The 14,739-nt window shown below is 36.4% G+C and overlaps 2 protein-coding genes across 5 annotated transcripts in view; both read left to right on the forward strand.

The window, feature by feature from the left end:
* The window catches only part of LOC125241763 (NAD(P) transhydrogenase, mitochondrial-like), a 30,392-nt gene extending 27,454 nt beyond the window's left edge, over window positions 1-2,938 (forward strand). The window contains exon 22 of the mRNA XM_048150378.1: window positions 1,557-2,938. Within this exon, the coding sequence (XP_048006335.1) occupies window positions 1,557-1,703 (147 nt within the window). The 3' untranslated portion in view covers window positions 1,704-2,938. The remainder of the gene's footprint in view (window positions 1-1,556) is intronic.
* A 1,068-nt stretch (window positions 2,939-4,006) lies between these two features.
* LOC125241913 (extended synaptotagmin-2-A) overlaps window positions 4,007-14,739 on the forward strand; it is a 46,784-nt gene continuing 36,051 nt past the window's right edge. Inside the window, exons 1-8 of one of the 4 annotated variants that reach the window (XM_048150618.1) lie at window positions 4,007-4,300; window positions 4,544-4,645; window positions 8,138-8,335; window positions 8,529-8,570; window positions 8,654-8,794; window positions 9,705-9,781; window positions 9,971-10,037; window positions 10,925-11,070. In XM_048150618.1, the coding sequence (XP_048006575.1) occupies window positions 4,298-4,300; window positions 4,544-4,645; window positions 8,138-8,335; window positions 8,529-8,570; window positions 8,654-8,794; window positions 9,705-9,781; window positions 9,971-10,037; window positions 10,925-11,070 (776 nt within the window). In that variant the 5' untranslated portion in view covers window positions 4,007-4,297. The remainder of the gene's footprint in view (window positions 4,301-4,543; window positions 4,646-8,137; window positions 8,336-8,528; window positions 8,571-8,653; window positions 8,795-9,704; window positions 9,782-9,970; window positions 10,038-10,924; window positions 11,071-14,739) is intronic. The other 3 variants (XM_048150621.1, XM_048150620.1, XM_048150619.1) reach the window with 3 other exon arrangements.

Consider the following 14,739-nt stretch of genomic DNA (forward strand, 5'->3'; position numbering starts at 1 on the left):
GTAAAAAGATAAATCAAAAGATACAGTCATTAACATGTGCTCACTCAGTTCTCACAAACTACCAACGAAAACAGTGAATGTATTCATTTAACATATAATATTTATATACTAACATTTAGTAAAAAATATGCCAACTTACCTCTATAAATTTTAGATCACCTAGTCACGTATTTAATTTTTTACAAATAGTTTCTTATGCTCACTCAATCCTCACACTTTTGAAAAGCCGAATTTTGATGAAAAACATAAGATTTAGACCGCTATTATATGTGTATAGTTTAGTAAAAGTGAAATGGGAATTTGTAAAATACAAAACGAACCACTAACGTGTCAGGTTTTTTTATAATAAATTTTTGTAAGTGCTCACTCAGTTCACACGTTTTGAGAAAGTTAAAAATGTAAATATCTTAAGATTTGTAGCACCACAGACACTCGAAAGTACTTCAACATTTAGTAAAATTTTTTACTAAATATCCACCATCTAATATTTTATATTCGTTGTCTGGTTTTAAAGATATTCAGACATAACTTTTCTCATACAAATGTATCATGTAGGGTGACCACACTATGTCGGCTCCTGATTTCTGGTCTCTTACTAGTGAAGTATTATATTCTTTGTTTCTTACCAATTATCATTCATGTCCTTTTTAATGCATGAATGTCGATATGGTTATTATCCTGACGTCGATAAAAATTACACAATACACATCATCACTAGGCCAAGAACATAACCTAAAAACAGTTTGCAGATGGAGAATTAATATGGTATTAGTTTAATATAAACTATTATCAAAATTGAACGAAACTCCCCAATCTCAATATGACAATGGGAAGGCGGGGAAAATCAGGAGCCGACATAGTGTGGTCACCCTACATGATACATTTGTATGAGAAAAGTTATGTCTGAATATCTTTAAAACCAGACAACGAATATAAAATATTAGATGGTGGATATTTAGTAAAAATTTTTACTAAATGTTGAAGTACTTTCGATTGTCTGTGGTGCTACAAATCTTAAGATATTTACATTTTTAACTTTCTCAAAACGTGTGGACTGAGTGAGCACTTACAAAAATTTATTATAAAAAAACCTGACACGTTAGTGGTTCGTTTTGTATTTTACAAATTCCCATTTCACTTTTACTAAACTATACACATATAATAGCGGTCTAAATCTTATGTTTTTCATCAAAATTCGGCTTTTCAAAAGTGTGAGGATTGAGTGAGCATAAGAAACTATTTGTAAAAAATTAAATACGTGGCTAGGTGATCTAAAATTTATAGAGGTAAGTTGGCATATTTTTTACTAAATGTTAGTATGTAAATATTATATGTTAAATGAATACATTCACTGTTTTCGTTGGTAGTTTGTGAGAACTGAGTGAGCACATGTTAATGACTGTATCTTTTGATTTATCTTTTTACAAATTCAGAGATTCGTTTTACAATTGTTTTAGAACTTTTACTAAATGATCAGCATATTTTTTTTTATTTTCGGAAGGTGCTCACTCAATCCACACGCACACCTCCAACTTAACTAAATGATTAACTTTTAGGTGGTAGTCATGAAACGATCCATGGGAGTCGGATATGCGGCGGTGGACAACCCAATCTTCTACAATCCGAACACGGCCATGTTGCTGGGAGATGCCAAGAAGACCTGTGACGCCCTCCTGGAGAGGGTCAAACACCTCACTGCTTGAGCTATATACATTACATCGAAAGTAGATAATTACTATGACTACACCTTAGTAATTTGTTATGAGATCTTCACTACTTAACGAATAAGGCTGCGATTACTGTGGGACTGATTTTAGATTAATTAAACTTATGTTTTTGTTGTTATTGAAAATGGGGGTCGTTAGAAGCTCACTATGCCATGAAATATTGTTAACATATTCCAATTGATTCAACGTCAGTATAACAATAATTCCATCATTCAATATGTGTAATGTCATATCATAAGTGATATCGTATATGTCTAGTCTATTTTATTATTAATTGGCTGCCGTAAAAAATATATACTTAATCACTGTATCATAATTGTCATCGGTATTTAAATAATAAAAAAATGGTAATAAATATAATAATATGATAGGGAACAAGTCAATTTCTGTTTTCTACAATATTGTTCTGTATCTGTATCATATCATAAATACATAATGGAGTTTATATATTTTTTATGATCATGGATGAATTTATTAGCATAATTTTGTGTGGAAGGTTTTTATCAATTATATTGTTACCAGTACATCCTCCCTTCACATTCCATTATATACTATGTATTACTATTTTACTTGGAAACAGGAAGCGTATTATGCATTTTTTTACCTAGTCGTCGATAAAGCAATTGTCACTTGTCAGAAAGAGACGCACGCTTTTCCTATCGCAATAAAGTGGGCTAATGTAGATCCGCAAATAAATAATGCGTGCATTTCATATGGATAGTTATATGTATAGTTTTAAGTGAATTTTTTTGCAACTTTTATTATATTTTTACCCTAAGTGCCATTATTACTCAGATGTACTTACTTCTACCCGCGACATTTTTCTTTGCGGTATTAGCGCGTAAAATGTATGACTTCATCATTTTCATTTGTGATGAAAGTGGAGGAGAAGCATAGCATGGAGTGATACCAGCATACTTAATTTAGAAAATATCTGACTGTATCACGCAACCGTTGATTGATAGATTAATATGCATAATTATGAACTTAGTTTTGGAGTAATTTAAAGTTTAAGAAGTAATGCTCTACAAATTGATGCATCACACTATTACTGGGCATAGCTGGTGTTAACAACAGCCAATAATAGAACTCATCAATGGAAAAGATAACTCAAGCTAGATGCTAGTACTTACTTAAGAACCTCATGAATTCTATACCTAATGCTCTTATTCTGACATTTTTTAAAGCAAATAATAAACAATTTAAATATTGTTGTTTGTTTCTATTAAACTACTTTCTTATTTACCTTATATAGATCGAAGCAATTGGTATAAGTTGGCTGGAAGTCGCCGTAAAAAATAAGAATAGAAATCACATTATGTAGAAATAAATTTCAGCAAAAAAACTTGAAGCCATTTAAGAGGTGGTTCATTAGAACAAGGCGATATTGAAATTATGGCACAATTCCATTAGTCGATAACTCGTTCGGTATACAACATACGGGGAGTCCCCGCAGGGGAGATAACAACCAATAAAAGTGGTGCAATTGGTCGTTAACTCGTTCGGTATGCAGCATACGGGGACTCCCCGCAGGCGAGATAACAACCAATGAAAGTTACAATTACACTATTTAATTTCCTCCAATGCGGACCCTACCGACTATATTCTGTCAAACAAGTCTGTCAGTAAATAAGAACTAAGAAAACTATAGGTATCCTTTTCTCTAGCACCCTAAAGAAAAGGATGCATATAGTTTTCTTTGTTCTTATTTACTGACAGACTTGGTTGACAGAGTATAATGAAAACGTTTCCCCGAATGCGGGCCCTGTGGCACGCGTTCCAAAAATCTCGTACCCCGAATGCGGGCCCTATCGACTAATGAAATTGCGCCATTAGGATGAAGAGAAAGTAAACACTTCGAGCTTGAATTTTTTATTTGCCGCCTTTTTCTACCGACCAGTGTGCGACGATCAAGCTAGGAACACACTACGCGGACGTCCGTCGTAAATCGACCACGGACGGGAATCTGGACAATGGAAATACACATAACCGTGCAAACTATCGGTCAACGGACGCGAACGTGGCCTTGAGCGCACGGACGTCCGATCGAAATCTGGCTCTCTGGATGTTTTGTTCCGTGCACACTGATAGGTCGCGGTCGCGGTCGTTTTACGACGGACGTCCGCGTAGTGTGTTCCTAGCTTTAGTGAGCGTTTCGTGAAGCGTTTGTGCATTCGGCTACGCACACAGGTGGGTATGATAGTCTGTTATGGCTATTTACAAATTTGACAGACGTCAGTGCGTAGTTTGACATTTCGTATGGCCATGGTTCCGTGGTTCGTCTCCGGTCTCTCACACTTCATCAAGAAAATAAGCTGAACTTGCAGTGTTTTTTTTTAATATTTGTTATAATATTAAATTAATGGTTTAAGTTTAGCTGCTAGGTTATGAATATTTTTTAACTCTTCGACATCGTATTGACACTCATTATTTTGCTAGTCCTGCAGTTTTGCCAAGATTCATATCGACGTTCGGGACATATTCGGTTAGTTTCAGTAGCACTGTGCGTTGTAATGTATTCTGTTTAGTTTTTTATCAACTAGCACGCCCGCAACGTATTACTCTGCAGCATGGTATGTGTGGAATATTTTTACTTGTGTTTTAGCTTCATATCATTTTGCTGAAGATTCTTTTGCATTTTCTATGGTTTGTTTTATGTGAATCTATTTTTAATCGTGAGTCAAGAGCGACCTCCAAATTTTTGATTTGGTTTACCGGTAAATTGTTAAAGAAATAATTCTATGAGCGCTTTCCTTATTTCTGAATTTACTGTAACAACATAGTATACAATTTTAAAATATTTTATTATGTTATAGGCAAGTGATACCAAAATGGTATCACCAAGTAAACCTGTGGTGCCCCTGAGCAGTGATGACAGTGTTAGTGTACTCTCTATGATCTACCGTTTCTTTAAAAAGGTATGTTTTGAAGTCATTAGTAATAGTTAATGATTTATTTATGTAGTGGCAGCAAGTTTACAGGCTCCAAAAGTATATGTGGCTATTGAAAGCATATTGCCTCGATTCACAATATGATTTTAGAAAACATCCATATATAACAGTACAGTCAACCAATTTGAATCCTAGGCCACTCAAGAACCCTGTCTTATTGACACGGTGAATTATTTTTGTTATTGAATTCATTTTGACATTTACTGAGAAAAGGTTCTACAGTGGCCTAGGATTCTAACTAGTTGACCATACATAATTAATAGCCTGATAATTTTAAACAATAAACTAGATTAAAATTATTTGTTTTTCTATTAGTATTATAAAAATTAGTAGTTTCAATAAACTAGTTATTCTAACATAAATCATAAGCAGACACACATTTCCTAAATTCACAGTAAAATAAATACCTACCCAAAGGTAGTGCTATATTCTAACATGGACCATCCATTTTTATCTTGATGTATTAAGTGAGAGGGTTGGCTAGTAGGCAAGTTATTATTTGTGAGTTTTGTGACTCTTGTGCTGGCCCCTCTAGTATAACCAAACACCACATATGTATATGTATAAGTCCTTAAAACCTAGTACAATTACTTAACTGGTTGAACTTTAATCATGCTACAATCATCTTTGTTAGTATGTAATGCTTAAATATGTTTTTATGCTGCCTAGATTACACCTAGAGTACACATGTTTGAACCGTTGGTATGTGAAAAATTAATTTATGAGATCAAGATTAGGGATTGCAAGACCAATAGATGACTTAAGTATATTCCAAGTACAAAAATATTACTTTTAAATTAGGTATATTGTGTTAACAAAAATGATAATTATGAACAAAAATGACATTGTACGAAACAATACTGCATTTCTTTTAAATCTAATTAGCTTTATTGGTTACTAAGTATTTATTACTATTTTTTTTGAGTATATTTTTTTAATACTTAAATGATCCATAAATTGTTGTATTTGGGTGAATCAACTTTTCTTTGCCAGCAAAATTACGCATACTTCGACTACATGTGGTCAGAAAATTTAATTTGTATTTAGTGTAATTAGTTTATACTTATTATATTAAAAACAGATATACAAGCTATGCAATACATCATGTTTTTATAGGATTTGCTATTTTATTACTTTATTTCGAGCAGTGACCCAGTGGACATAGCTGTCCCTCACTTTTGTATGAAAAAAGTGTCTTCCACTGGGTCACATATAGATTTAATTGTAAATGTTTCTTTTTTTAATTATTCCCTTAATGTAAAATAAAAATAAGGATCTTTATTCACGATGGCCAGGTTAAAACTCACAAAAGTAGAGCTAATAATAAGTATGGGCAATTCTAGCAAAAAGCAAGAAAAAGTTGATTCACCCATTTATTTATTTGTATAAACAGGCAGTATATTTAACTAAACAAATGAAACAGATACCTATATCAATAAATCAATACAATTTCGAACATCAAATGTTTGAGATAACACCTACTTGCATTTATTTAGTAATAGATTTTAGTTAAACTATTAATGAATTCATATGTAAACAAGTTTTAAGGAAAATGTACCTATAACTGTGAGTTATTATACTGATTAATTTAACTCTTCCAAACAAGAGAGCAGTATGACATATCAGTGCAAACATAGATAATCTAAAATCTCTAGAACTTTTTATAATTCTGTAGCTGTGACACCATAGCCATCATCACATCACTCTCTTGCATCTTGATAAATATCTTAATGCCTAAGTCAACTTAGTCGTTGCAATGCTTGCCCGCGTGAGTCAGAACACCTTACGTCATGTAGGTAAGTTCCTGACACCAGCCGTTATTGAATCATGCGGCATTTGACCTTGAAGTATTGTTTAACAACTTAAAAAGTGAATCTATACATATTATAAGCGACGTCGTAAACCTTGACTACCTATCAGTCCGATAGGAACCTCTTGACATGCCAAACTATATTGATATAGTTAATTGTTTGTTGAAAGTCCTGTAAAGTTTTGTTCTTGACATTTGCGCTAAAAACGAATAGGTGAATTGGAACCTCATTTGTCTTAATTAAAATTTGTTTACCTTACAATTACGATGGAATAAACCTTGTTATCTAATAAACAGCATCGGCGACGCCCATGTACATAAAATGATTTAAATGTAGGTATATAATATATAAATACTAAACATCACTTATTCTAATAAGCATCAACAACGCAACATTAACTACAGTCATATAAACAAGATAGAGAAAAAATATGTACTAATAAACGTAAACCACGCTCATAAACTTAAAACTAGTATATAAAAAACCACCCATATTGGATGTCGTGTCGTGCCAACATAGTCTTTAGGTTCCTTCAGGAGTTTTGGTATGGGAACCGAACCGTGGCATTAAGCCACATCCAAACTCCACCGAACACTTTACATAGAAGCCTAGCGTATATTTGTATAGCAGGAAATTAGATATAGCCTTGAGTGGTTGTTGGTTACATTTGTAGAGAGTGACATCATCACAAGATTATTGGTGGCTATCTATTACACAGGAAGCATTGAAATTCGGAAGCGTTGCTTTATGATAAAAATGTGCCAGGACCAGAATGTGGTTTTGTGTATAGTTGACTGACCATATTTTGCTGGCGATATTATTACGATATACAGTATCATACCTAAACTGTTAAGGTGCATTAGGGTAATTCCGAAAGTCGCATAAAAATCACCATTATTTCCATCATATCAAGATTCCCGAGCATTGCTGTCATTCGGAATTACCCTAATGCACCTTATCTACTTATTCATTGGTACAAAGTATGTAGCTTATTAAATATGATACGAGTATGTAACTACTAGTACCTAAATATTTTCTTCACCTTTAACTATTTCAACAAAGTTAATCTATCCAAGCTTTTATTACCTATTCAACGTATGAACGCTCCGCGTATTATAGTTATGTTAACCGGTCATTAAAACTTAGCAAACAGCGAGTTAAGATAAGATAAACTTAAAGAACTGCTTTTATGCTCAAATGACGAATAATATTATTTCTGGGGAATTGTAGTTTCCTATTGTCCACTGAACAATAAAAATCGTGTACCTACCTACTAGTATACATTGTGATTTTCATATACTCGCTACATTTTCTTATTCATCGTTAGTTTTTATATGATATTTGACTTGTGCATTTGTCAGCAAGGGATAAAGCCTTTAAAAAATTTACCTAACAAAAGAATGTTATGTGAAACAGGTAGTGAAATAACATCGATTAGCACCCAGCTACATAAATAGCACGGTGGTGTTTAACTTTTTCTATCGCATTGCTAAATATACTAGAATCGTACTTAAGTAAACCTGAAATTAATCTATCACCAATGGGGTTAGGTATTCGTTCTGGGCAGGGGAGCAATGAAGCATGGCATCCATTTTCATAATCCCCTATAATATTCATTTAAAAAAGTGTGCTAAAAAAATGTATACAGGTGTCAATAGTCGGCGCCGTGTACCTGGTGGGCTACATGCAATGGAGCGTGGCGTGGCTGATCGGGCCCGTGATCTTGTCGGTGCTGCGCGACCAGTGGCGGCGCGACAGCGAGTACCGCCGCTCGCTGGCCAAGGCGGCCGCCGTCTCCAGCGAGAAAGATATCGTGCTGGCGAGGATCGACGATCTGCCGGCATGGGTAACACCGCCTGGTCAATGACCGGCTCCCATAACAACCGCTTTATAAATTGCAACTTGATATCGGCCGTTGATAGTATTTTTTTCAGTATCACTGCCATTCTGTTACTAAGTACAATGTATATAAGGTTTAAAGTTGCTCATATCTACATATGTATTCCTTTTCATTATACATGTATGCAATTATCTTACAGGTGTTCTTTCCCGACGTGGAACGTGCAGAATGGTTAAATAGAGTAAGTCCGCGTTCGAGGCTAAAAAATAATGTAACTTCTTTGTAGCATGAATGTTCTTTGCTCATTTTGTTGTATTTTTACAGATTCTCCTCCAAGTATGGCCAAATGTAAATCACTATGCCCGAAAATTGTTGAAGGATTCTATCGAGCCAGCCGTGGCCGAGAGCTTGGCTAACTACAAAATGACCGGCTTCAAATTTGAGCGCTCGATCCTAGGCACTATTGTGAGTACATTTATCCAATTCGCTCACATAATGCGCCCACGTCAGTCACATAGTACCATGAGTTACTATCTGTATACTTATATTATATCATTTTGGAATTCGTTTTAGCTAGTTGGCATGAGCCCAAATTTTGTGTAATGAAATAAATTTATCGTGTCTTTCGCGTGTTTGTATTTCATATCTGTAATGCAAACTTACTGAAACTTTAATGAAACTGCACTTATAGTTAGTCCGATGACGCTACTACATTCGAGAGCTATGAAATTGGGTCACATTGCTGCAATGTATATAATTACTAGCTTTTGCCTGCGGCTTCGCTCGCGTTAGAAAGAGACAAAAAGTAGCCTATGTCACTCTCCATCCCTTCAACTATCTGCACTTGAAAAATCACGACAATTCGTCGCTCCGTTTTGCCGTGAAAGATGGACAAACAAACAGACACACACACTTTTCCATTTATAATATTAGTATGGATGGATCTATGCATATTATGCGTCTTCGTTGCACTTGAAAGTCCAGATTGTTACTGCAACCATAATTAGAATTTACTAATGCATATTGTTACTATGCATACTATGACGTAAAGTTACAGAACACCGTTAGTGCGTTTTCACATTATTCGATCCGATATCGGATGTCGGACCGATATCCCATACATTACAGGCGCCATCTTGGATTTTTTCTATTGAAATCCTTCCGACATCCGATATCGGATCGGATAATGTGAAAACGGCCTTACGCGTAGTTTATACATATGTATGGTTCCAACTATGGACCTTTTAAAACCGTGAATGTTTAAATTGTCACGTCCATATTAGCAGTTTCCATAAAACAGACTTGAAAAGTAGAAAATGTGTAATATTAAGGTACCTAATATATTTTACGGTTATACTTAAAAAATTACTTTCAGGCACCTAGGATCGGGGGCGTAAAGGTTTACGATAAAAATCTCTCGAGGGACGAAATCATCATGGATATTGATCTCTTGTAAGTGATACATTTGTATTTATTACGTCTACATTGTCAATTTTTCAAATTATACATATACTCGTTAAATGCACTACCAGTTTATGGTAGCTTTTTTCTGAAACATTCTAAACTCAAGCCCTACTTATGTGAATCAAAAAGGATTGCACTTTTTATAACGATTTAGTAACGAGTATTTTTTCTTTTCAGTTACGCTGGGGACTGTGATATTTCATTTGTCCTTCAAGGTATTCGCGGGGGTATAAAGGATCTACAGGTAATTACTGAAATAAAATTAGACACACTTGCATTGAAATTTAATATTACTATTCATAAGTAGAGTACAATAAGGGGGTACTATTTAAAAGTAGGGTACAATAATAACTTCCATAACAATTACGATAGTGGCTTATCACTAACCCATTGTGTTACTTCGTGGTTGAAAATGTCATTATATATTACATATTTTAAAATTACGCAAACCGTGCTTGCAGGTTCAATATACCCTATTCATGATAAGTACTTTTTAAAAGTTGAAAACAAAAGGGAACATGTACAAGTGTCTAATAGGGTGGCAACGCGCATGTGACACTGTTTGAGTTGCAAGCGTCCATAGGTTACGGTTACCGCTTTCCATCAGGCGGACCGTACGCTTGTTTGCCACCGACGTAGTATTAAAAAAAAAAAATGAAGAAAAGAAAAATGTTGAAGTTCATACCTTTACTTTGTATCAAGGTCATCAAGGACGATATAATACGAGACAGATAAAGCCCATACAAAAAACGTACCCCTGAAATGTATGGGCCTTTTAGGCTTAAAAGTGGTGCTATTTCGCAGCCTGGAAGCGGCCAAAATCATATTTTCCCCAAATATTTTTGCGTGTTTTTATTATTTTATAAGAACAAATGACATGCTTCTTTATTTTAATATCATGATATCACGTCAATACACATTTTGAAAAAAATATATTTGTAGGCATCATCAGTGTAGTTATGATAGTTAATAGGTGGCGCTAAAAAATCAAGGTACGATTCTTAGTATGAAGATTGTAAATCCTATACATATAAATTATCCTTGCTTTTTATAATAAGTAGGTGTACTTTGATGATACTACTGTCTGCGTTTTTGTTGAATAAAAGTTTAAGTAAGAGAATGTTTGTGTAGATCCACGGCATGGTGCGCGTAGTGATGAAGCCGCTGATCACGAAGATCCCGCTGGTGGGCGGGCTGCAGGTGTTCTTCCTCAACAACCCCTCCATCGACTTCAACCTGGTGGGCGCGGCCGACGTGCTCGACATGCCCGGCCTCAGGTATGATAAGGAGCCAGGAAGCATCTTAGCGAAACTGCTAAAATCTGATGCGCGGAAAGAGAAGAGTCATGGAGTGTATAGGAACTAGGGATGTACCGACTATTGATTTGGCCGACATATACATTCTACTACTGTTCTCTTTCACGCACGGACTATCACCGTGACTACCGTGAGTCATTTGATATTTACACATAGCGGAGTCTCTCGCCGGGAGTCGCGAGCTCGCTCAGCCTTCTTCGAATAAGGGCAAGACGAGAAGGGTGCATCACCCTGCACCTGCCTGCTGCTGCCTGGTGGGGTGGTGGGTGGGTTTGACGACCGGTCTGGCGCAGTCGGTAAGGGCATTTATTTGTGTGATGAGCACAGATATTTGTTCCTGAGTCATGGTTGTTTTCTATGTATATAAGTATTTATATATATATGTCTGTCAATATATATATATATATATATATATATATATATATATATATATATATATAGATATCTCCACTCGGTCAATGTTGATCAGACGGGTTTTGGCATCAGTTAATTGTTGATCCGTTGGCAATTGTTGATCACAACAGTTTTTGTTGATCTAATGTATGACTCGGCATACAAATGTGGCTCCGATCGGATCAACAACTGCTGTCCATCTGCCGGCAAAATTACGAACTATTCATAGCATTTTTTATACAAATCCGCTCCGTCAATTGTTGATCTGATTCAAATGGACCAATCAGGGAACACCTTCTCCACGATTGGTTGTTTGCTATTGTGCGCTGTTGCCACTGTTCTCTGCAATCAATATCCTTCTATTGTACATACTAAGTAACCTTCTAATATGTACTACAGAGATTTATTAAGGTAATAAAACTTAAGTAACAAATAAATAACAAGCTAACTCTAAAAAAATAATAAAACAACTTAAAATTAAATTAAAAACTAATCTAAACTAAAATAAATCTAAATAGGGCCGAGTTGACAAGAAAGGCCATGGTGTCCAAGCTCGTCGACGGTTGTGCCGCAGGGGCACCTATGAGGGGTGCAGACCTTTACTCCGAGCCTGAGGCTCACGGCTAGGCGCAGGGTATCAGGGTCTAGACCACTGGGAGGCGATGGGTAAGCGTGCAGCCACTGGCCGGATTCCTTTTCTGCGGCTGCTAACAGCCGCGCCCGCATTGTGGCAGTGGTACCAGGACTGGAAAGGAGTTCGTCGAAGGTACAAATAGTGTCGTCCCAGCAACGTTGGATATGTAATTTTTTAGGAAAAATTTGACTCGGACAAGCCGTCAGCCAGGCGTTTCTAGCGTCCGTCAGGCACGCCGTCTCGAAGTTTAAAGGGCAGGCCCTTAATATTTTACCTACGAGGGCGGACGTGCCGTGGACAGGTGATAGAAACGACGGCAAAGCAACACTAGAAATTTTGCGTGTACCCAACCCGCCGAATCTGATGGGAAGGGACGCCTGGTTCCAGGAACGCTCGCTGAGCTGAATGTTTAAAATTGACTCTAAAGAAGATCTAATGAGGTCGTCAATAGGTGATAATAAATTTTGGTGCTTCCAAAAAGGGCAGCAGCGAAGCAAATAAGTAAATTTTGGTACAAAAAGGCAGAATTTTAAAATAGTCAGAGCGGAATGAGAATTTATCTCGAGTAAGCGATCAGCGCAGTTTTTGAATTAGGAAGTCGCGTTTGTAATGACGTTAGGAATGGCTTCTTCGAAGATAGGTGACCCTAGGAGGTTTAATGAGTCCTTGTTGACAAATTTAATGTTAGGCGTAATTGCTTGAAATTTTTGAATGGTGTCGGGATTAAAACTGTTGAGATATAGGTAATTCGCATTTATCGGAATTTAATTCAAGTCCAATTCGTTGAAATTTATTTTTTATTTCCAATAGGTCAGCTAATACTGTGTTAGCATCACCTCCTAGGGTACCGTCATCTAAGTACCATACGTTAAATTTTGAATTTAGATTTTGAATAATAGGATTTATGGCTGGACTAAAAACGGTTGGTCCGAGAGGATCGCCCTGCTGGCAGCCTACTTCAGAGGAGAGTTCATGGGTTTTGTATACCAATTTTGAGGGATTTGGGTAGCAATTTAATAAATAGTTGTAGAGTTCTGAAGTGTGGTTATTGACTTCTGCAAGCAGGGCGTCCCTATTGAGCGAGTTAAATGCATTTTTGACATCCAGTTTAAGCACTAACCTCACACTGGTCATTGATAAGGCAGGTGCGGAGAGCGTGTACTGCCGCTTCACACCCACCCCTAGTGCCAAAGCCGAGTTGTACAGGTTCGAATTCTTTCTGTAATTTTGTAAGTAGGTATATGTCGCACAGAAATTTTGGATGTTAAACGACTAAAAGTTGAACCAACGGCAATGGGCCTAATATACCCCCATCTTTTTTCGTAAGGGTAATAAGATTTGGGCCATAAATAATGGGTACAAAGAGGGGTTTACTTTTCCAGACAGCATGAAGTTGGTTAATTTAGTAAGAGCGATAACGAGGCGTTTGCCAGCATCGCCGACGCAGTGTGAGGTTAGGTCTTTTAAGTATTGTGGAGAAATTCCATCAAGACCTGCTGCCGAACCCGTTTTGAATGTGAAAATTGCATTTATTGTGTCTTTTTCTTGTACTTGAAGACACACATTAGGTTCTGTAGGCGGATCTAAAAAGTATGGAGTTGCTGGGCCAGACGAGTGCTTGTCGCGCAAAGCCGATAAAGTCTCAGGTGAGTCCACAGACAGCACGTCGGTTGAAAAAAGCAAGCGTGCGGCTCCTTTAAGGTCGCCATTGCTTACTTTTCCCTCAACAGTCTTTTTTAAATTGTTGCTAGAACGGTATGATGAACAGCTGTTTTTCTGATTAACGGAAGGGTTGTGATCAAGGGGTGGGCACAGTTGTTTTTTATTTTTTGTGTGAGTGACAGTCATCTATTATCAGAAGTCGCATGAAGAGTGGAAAAGGAAAAGGTTAGTAAGTGTTTCCAAGAATCAGTGCTGTTGCTTTCTACGCAGGTATTGATAACGTCGGTTAGTCGACTAGCTACGGTGATCCTTGCTCCACGCGGTATTCTTTTGATTACAGGAAAATTATTTTTGAGATAGCTGAGGTGGAGGAGGAATTAAGTTATTTACATCGATGTCAGGTGTTAGAGGGCTGGGTTGGTGTCCTATTATGAGTGGACATGTGGCGATGATAGGCGGATTTACAATTTTGTGGCATTTTCCTATATGAATATTTAGACCACGAGTTGTAGAGAACGATTTGTCGCACTGATCGCAAGGAAACGCTTGTAACGACGTAGACGTACTGCCAGTGGCTGATGTATTGGTCTGCATCCAAACAGGCTTAAAATTATTAACAATTAAATACTAAAACTTACGATAAATAACAATAAACCATATGAAAAAAACCGCACGTGCCAATATTAGCAAGCGAAAGATTCCAATATTAAGAGATTAAAGATTCAAAAAGTGGAATCTTGAGCGTTGCGAGGATTTCAAGGTACGAAGATTAAACAAACTTTGCCACCGAGTGAAACACAAACTTTTTCACCACACCAACACGAACAAAGTACTGAGTATAAAACATGAAACTAAATCAAATCCATTGAATAATTCAATATTTATGATTCAAAATCATCATTTATAAGTAAAATCTACCAGCCCACTTAAGGCATAAAGTT

The sequence above is a fragment of the Leguminivora glycinivorella genome, chromosome Z (genome assembly GCF_023078275.1).
Source record: "Leguminivora glycinivorella isolate SPB_JAAS2020 chromosome Z, LegGlyc_1.1, whole genome shotgun sequence".
Classification (NCBI taxonomy): Eukaryota; Metazoa; Arthropoda; class Insecta; order Lepidoptera; family Tortricidae; genus Leguminivora; species Leguminivora glycinivorella.